This window comes from Scomber scombrus, chromosome 16, assembly GCF_963691925.1.
Source record: "Scomber scombrus chromosome 16, fScoSco1.1, whole genome shotgun sequence".
In the NCBI taxonomy this organism is placed as follows: domain Eukaryota; kingdom Metazoa; phylum Chordata; class Actinopteri; order Scombriformes; family Scombridae; genus Scomber; species Scomber scombrus.
Genome location: NC_084985.1, coordinates 24,639,470 through 24,646,720, shown reverse-complemented (window position 1 = coordinate 24,646,720; position 7,251 = coordinate 24,639,470). Strand labels below are relative to the sequence as shown.

Genomic DNA, 7,251 nt, shown 5'->3' with positions numbered 1-7,251 from the left:
TTTGTCTTCTTTCTTCACATTCAGACATGTCAGTAAATACTGGCAGAAAAAAACTTTTTTTGATACACCAACATGTGCAAACCAGAAAAACAGAATTCCTCTTTTTTCTTCTCTCTCTCTCAGACTCTCACATACCACTCAAATAAGGACGAATGTAGCTGAACTCAAATTTAGCTGTAAAATAATTTTTTATTCATTTCATTATTTCATTTTGTCTTGCAACTTTCAGGACACTGAATTCCAATTTTGTATTATTTATATACTATAGTGTTTACAAATACTATGAAAAGATGCTGAACGCCAGTAGAAAATAAATACTCTCTGGCTCTGTATTCCAACAACACCTAGAAAGTTGAGCCTCCACGTTCTTCCTGCCCTTCTTGGCCTGTTGGGGGCGCTGACAGTACCAAGTAAGGTCAGTGCTGGAATGCGAGGGCAGGTGGAGTTATGTTGTGTAACAACACTGCTCTGCATAGATGGAGGAGTATAGATGGGAGGAGCCAGCATTGTGATATCACCCAGAGGGGGGTATAAATAAGACATCCTGACAGAGCAGTGAACACAAAGCACCTGTTGCTGTAAAGACTTGACTGCACCTCTCGGAGTGTGTGAACTTACTGCTGCTGCTTTGACACATCTGAACTTCAGATTCCAGACACAAAGGATGATGATGGCTTCCTTCACATGCAGGATACTGACTCTGTTCTTCATCATCTCTCTGACTCTACAAGAAGGTGAGCAACTTTTCTTTTATTTATTGTATTTTTTGGAAATTTTATGAATATTTTTAACTACTTCTGTAGATGTTTGTGGTTGAAATCGAATAGAATTGCAATAATTTGCCTTAATGAAGGTTTAAAGATAAGGGTCACGTTATAGTTTCATGTTAACCAAAATGTGCAATTTTACAAAAAAGTATGTTAGAGTTCAACAGAAGAGATAAGATGCATGTATGCTGCTTTATTTGATGCTGCAGCCTTTCACCTTCCACCAGTCACCACAGAAAGTGTAGCAGGAACCGGGCTCTGTGCCCAGAGTATATTACCCTTTGATAAGTATCCACCTTTTATTGAAGAGTAATCACATTATTAACCCAGCATTATTGATTGAACAACTTCTGAATAGTTCGCAGGAATGTTTGACTTGGATTATGATCCGTGATTCATAAATCCCACTATTAATCATGCGCTGCTGGGTGTGAGCCCGCCAAGTGGATTTGTTTGTTTCTACATATGACAATCAGTAACTGCACAGTCACACTGCAAAGGATTAGTTGGCGCTTTTTAATCTCTGAATCCTTTGTGTTTTTCAAGGTTGTGGACTCCCGTTATCAGCCCAGGCAGAGCTGCCAGCTCAGGCTTCAAATCCACACCGCGTCCGGACCAAACGCTGCTCCTGTAACAGCTGGGATGATAAAGAATGCATCTATTTCTGTCACCTGGATATTATCTGGGTTAACACGCCAAGGTGAGGCCGCAGGCATACACCCAGGGAACTCCATTTTGGACTAGATATGAAGATTGTTATTTAGCGACACACCCTAAACCCTAAGCCAAACCCCAAAACCTCAACAGCATTCAGGGATGATTTCTAAGTTGTCCACACTTTTTCACCTTCGTTTTCATTAAAAGTTTTGGTTTTGTTTTTCAGTAAACTCCTTCCTTATGGTCTGGGAAGTCCCTTGTCTCGTCGCCGCCGTTCAACCAAGCGTTGCGAATGTGCCAACACAGCCGACAAAATCTGCTCCAACTTCTGCCATAAAAGGTGAGCGTGCTTCCCTCTCCACCCTCCTCCTCGTACCTACCCATCCGATCCTTCAGCAAAGCATCCTTCCCATCTCTCCTTAGATGTCAGATAGTAGTTTCTGTTTCTTGCTCCAGTAGCAGTCAAGTGTGACAAGCATTCACAGTATGTTGATGTAGGACAAGTCAGAAAGGAGGCAAAGTGATTAAGTCTGTGATAGTGTTGCTACAGTATGGGGGTAGTCGTCACAGTGCAGAGAACCTGCATTTCCATGTAGGCCTTGAAAGAAGTCATGATGGTTTATTAGAAGTGCTGCTATTTTTAGACAGTTATTTTTTTTATTCTGCTCAAGGCAATGTTTGTTGTGTCTTTACCTTATTGCGGTAATGAAACCACTAGTACAGACTAGTCATCCTCCCCAGGTGTTAGTTGCTTAGTCAACCATGAACTCATTGGGGCGGGCATTGGCATTTATGACTTTATTAAATAATGGGCAAATAGGAAATATGGGAAGAGAGAGATGGGTATGACAGGCAACACAGGTATGGAACCAGAGACATTGCATTTATGTGGAATGTGTTGTGACCATTCATTTATTAGGGAGATCCTCGTCCTGAACTCATTTTGTTCAAGGTTTAATTCCCTTAAGTATGGAAGGGTTGTGACCTCATTTTAATATTTTTGTTGTATTTGTCCACAGCTCAGAGGATCCCAAGGATGATGTCGTGAGCCCATCGATAGAATCTACAAACACAAACGGCAACAAATTGCTGACATCTCTCAGGTAAATGAAAAATAATTTACAGATCATCCTTTATCTCCATATTGTGAATTTGATGGTCATCTCTAAGACATCTGAATCACCTCTTACCTTGTCTTTCATTTTTCCTACAGATCTGTGGTCAACTCCAATATGGCAATTGCAAACACGATTCTGTCATCCAAGGAGAACCCGGCTGGAGTCAACAGACTAAAGAGTCGAACAAGGAGGTAGAGGGACTGAGTGATGATGAGAAGCAGTTCAACCTGTATGGAGTTTGGAGACTCCTCCAGCTGCCTTCATTGTCAGCACCTCGGTTCTTGAAAAATGTCAAGACCGTGACCAATCTAGGGTTGCACAAGTGGAAAGATGAAAGGCAAAGCAGTCCGTGGATCAAGCATTTGATTGACATGATGGCTTCGGAAGACCGACAACCCAACAAAACAGAAACCCTACAGCAGGAGAAATGACGGGATGAGTCATTTCTTGAACTCTCCTTAAACTTTTCTGAATTTAATCAAACTGTTTTTGGGAATAGCTGGCAACCACACCAACGAAGGTTGTAATGACTAATCAGCAAGCAGTTGATTTGACACCTAAATGGATATTTTCAGTTCCATAGCTCAACAACATTGAGGATTACAGACTCAAGAGTCATATCAACTCTGTATTTAGTTGGAAAACCATTTGTCAATGTCTATGGAACTATTCTGCCATTGTCAATCTTTGGTTTGGTTAAATTTTCCTCTGTATCAGAGCAGTCTTACCTAATATTTAGGGCAAACTAGCAAAAAGCTTTTTAATTATCAGGCAGTACTTACAAATGGCAGCTAGTTCACTCCTGACACACATTGCCTCAGTGAAATGAAGGTCATTTCTTTGGGATTTATCTCCCAAACAATTTGCTGGAGACCATTTATACAATGCCATTGTCAGTTCTTCACAAACACACACCAGACACATACCGCACACACACACACACACACACAGTATACAGTACTTTTACCAGCATAACAGCTACAGTAGGTCTATTGTATTGGCTCAAGTGTTTATTGCATAGCTCCTGTTTAATGTTTTCATTGAAGATCAGCCAGGGGGTTCCAATGACGCAGAGCTTGCCAAAAAATGCAACAATTGTTTTTCCTCCTGTAACAAAATGTTCACTTAATTCCTCTGTAATTAACCGCTGGGAAATTATGGCTCTCCACTTGTGTTATGCACTTCAAAAGCTATTTATCTGTGGCCTGCTCTTTTTATGTGTCAACATGAGCTGATGGACACATGGAAACATAAACCTTCATTGTAACTCAGAGAATATTCACCTTTAATTATTTCAGTGCTGTATATGATGGATGGTTTACCAGCTTAGATGTTTACTGTTGGTTGTTGAATGAGAGCAATTATTGTAAATAGGATAATTTATTTATTCTCTAACTTATTCTGGGATATATTTATATTTGTATGAATAATGCACTGACAAAATAAAATGCAAAAAAAAACAATCTTTTTCAGAACTGTGTTTTCATTATTTGAGTCACTGGATGTTCGGTTGCAAAGTTTCATGTCCCTCCAAATGCCTTTTGATGTACAGTGCTCATTATTATTTAAACTTGACAGCCTGCACCAACATAGAAAACAAAAAAATGATGACAAGGTTCCTGAAGGGCTCACTGTTTGATCACTTTTCTTTTGAAGAACTCTTTGCGGAAGAAATTCTGTAATTCTTGAAGAGTCTCAGATTGACGGCATCTAGCAACACATACTGCCACACATCTAAAATAAGTGTAGGACTATTAAAAAATGTATACCTGACAGAATTAAACAAAGGAATATGTTGAGTTGTTAAGTTTTCGGGTATAAAACCGCCCTCCTTAGATTTGGATAAAATATAGTTAAGGAAGTGCACAATGGGACAGGAAACAGGTTTGACTTTTAAGAAGTGGTTTATATCATCATATCCTGCAGCAGAGGTATAACAGTGACTGAGTGATAGTCAAGTTTCACTGTAATCTAGCAATTCAAAATTGAGAGTGCAGAAAATTAGATTTTCAAACATTCCATTGGACACCTACATATTGGTCTTTCAAAAGATATTCCCTCATTTGGTGTTTTGATAATGGTGGCAGAGCGCGATGTCTAAAGCTGGTTTTATACCTGCTGCAAGGGGTTAATGGAGTCCAAGCGTAGGCACCACTGAAACAGGAATAAAGAGGTGTATTGTACCTGATCAGGCCGTATCATGGTTTAATTTTATTCACCACCATAACATTGTTCACATTGTTTCAGTCACTTTGTGGCATGTGTGACGTGGGAAGGTTTGCCTGGTTTCATAACTGAATAGAAGATTATTCAGGGCAATGTCTTTGAACAATCTCTACTGAAAGTTGTAAAAGAAAACACAAGCAGCCCAAGCTAACCAGTTCTTGACGTTCCTTTGTAGTATCCTCATAGCTACCGTAGACACAATGACAACTAGTTGGGTCAGAAGTATAAATCCAGCTCCAAAATCTCTAATGGGTGTTAAAATGGGATGAGATCTGATGAATGTGAAGGCCATAGCATATAGCTCACATCATTTTCATACTGAACAGACCATTCAGTGAGCCTTTGGTATAGAAGCCTTTTCATGTCTCATCACTCATTAATTCTTTTCCCCCTTTCATTTATCTGTATTGACTCCACCAATCACTTCCAAAAGCGAAAACCAAGATTACTTTAATGTGGTTGTTTGAACATTTATCAGCTGTATTCAACAGATATATCAGCATGATCAGGTCTGATGTTCCATGAAGCGTTCTTTAATCACAAGCTATTTTTCTAGTGTTAATTTTTAAATAAGTTCAGACTTGGAACTTAAATTTTACCAATGTGCTAAATAAACACTTTAGTAGGGTTAGGGTTACCAGGTATTTTAGGCACATACAATACTTTTCACTTCAAAAGCTAATCATGAAAATCTATTCAAAGCGTTGATACAGTGTAGGTGTGTGTTGGGAGTTGCGATAGATTTTGATGATTTTTCATGTCTTGATGTACTTATGCTTTGCTAGCAGCTTGGCTCTAGGGATGGCAATGTTGGTCTTTTGGTCAGTCAGTTCACCACTTTGGTACAGAGTGAAATATGTCAGTAACCACTGAGTGAATTACCATACAGTGCAATTTCGCAGACATTCGTGGTCATCATAGGATGAATCCTTTGGTGAACTTTGGTGAACCCCTGGCTTTTCTTATAACACCAACAACAACTTGACATTATTGTCTTTTATTGAAATTTCTGATAACTATTGGATAGTTTGCCATGACATTTGTTTCATATTTCCCATAGGATGAACTGTGATAACTTTGGTGATCCTTTCATTTTCATCTAGGGTGAAATTTTCCAGTTCCCAGATTGTCCAATACTTCGGCTAGTAACTGAATAAAAAATACCTGCAAAACTAACTAAACTTCAACTAGTGTGTATTTCGTGCTTATTAACAAATGTTAGCATACTAACACACTTAACTGAGATGGTGAGCAAGCCAAACGCTACAACTGCTTAGCATATGTATGTTAGCGTAGTCATTGTGAGCACGTTAGCATGCCGAGATTAGCATTCAGTCATAACCACTGCTGTGCTTGAATACAGCCAACAGAGCTGATGGTGTGGCTGTCGACTCCTCTTTAATTATTTATGTTGACATTATTTGTACCAACCAAAGTACTACAGTATGTCATGGGGGAATGGTGTTGCTGTTTGTTTCCAAATCAATATTAGGGTTGAAATTAAATATTAATACAGCTGTGGAGGGTCTTGCAATTTTAGAAACCTACAATATATAGTCCCCTCCACATCCCAGTAATTTGTGCACATTCCCTAAATAAATATACTTGCTAAATACACGATTTCAATCAATCAATTAAATTTTATTGTGTTTATTCAAAGTGCTTTACAGATGACTGACAAGCTGATAATGAGAGAACAAATGTAAACAGCATCAATACCCTGACTATATGTTTGCAAAAACAACAGGCAGGAGAACTAGCCGACTTACACAAACACTTATAATCACACAATCATGATTTACCATCATTCATCATTCATCAGTATGTTGAGGAGACAAAAGAACGGGGGGCAACAACATCGTATAAGGACTAAAACAAAGCAAAACAATGCAGCCAGTGTTATGACAACGGCGTGATTAAGGTTACAATCTGCAGGCCAGTATCAGTTCCCTGTGCAAACAGCAGACATGCTCCTGTTTTTCCTTTGTTTCTTTTCCTCTCCCGGTTTTCTCCTGTGCTAAAGGAATTCAGAAGGAATGCAGAAAAAGCATCCTGTTTTCATTCTGCACTCTTAGTCAGCTATTCACACTTTGTAGTGCACGCTGGGGGTTCTGCGAGTTCTTACTGACGTCAGGGGTAAATAAGTAGGAAGCCACTACGTGAACTAGTGGACACACAGGTGCATTATAGTACATTCCTTTTTGTTTAATGAATCATATCTTACACACACCAGGAAAACAACAAGTACCTTTAATTGACTTCAAACGATGCTAATGCCCCACTTATTATAATCTGTCATTCCTTAAACATTTGAACCATAACCTAGGATGTCCTGTAGATACTTTAAAGCCAAAAGTCGCAAACATCCTCTTTAATAAACACTTTCAGAGCTCACGTCCCTCCTGCAGAACAGCCTATCTAAAGTAAACATCGGCTTATGGAGCGAAAGGGGACAGACTCCCCACCGCGAAGAGATAACCGCT

General features: G+C 39.2%; 1 protein-coding gene across 1 annotated transcript; it reads left to right on the top strand.

The window, feature by feature from the left end:
• The first annotated feature begins 582 nt into the window (after window positions 1-582).
• edn2 (endothelin 2) lies at window positions 583-3,477 on the top strand. The gene is made up of 5 exons (XM_062435899.1): window positions 583-734; window positions 1,314-1,467; window positions 1,651-1,764; window positions 2,444-2,527; window positions 2,638-3,477. Exons 1-5 carry the CDS (start codon window positions 665-667, stop codon window positions 2,735-2,737), a joined length of 522 nt encoding a protein of 173 aa, XP_062291883.1. The 5' UTR covers window positions 583-664; the 3' UTR covers window positions 2,738-3,477.
• Window positions 3,478-7,251: the final 3,774 nt, after the last annotated feature.

Excerpts from the sequence above, each read along its gene's own strand:
- edn2 (XM_062435899.1), top strand. The coding sequence starts at position 665 with ATGATGATGGCTTCCTTCACATGCAGGATACTGACTCTGTTCTTCATC. Across the intron at positions 735-1,313 it reads CTCTCTGACTCTACAAGAAG|GTTGTGGACTCCCGTTATCA; the intron begins GTGAGCAACTTT and ends GTGTTTTTCAAG. Across the intron at positions 2,528-2,637 it reads AAATTGCTGACATCTCTCAG|ATCTGTGGTCAACTCCAATA; the intron begins GTAAATGAAAAA and ends TTTTTCCTACAG.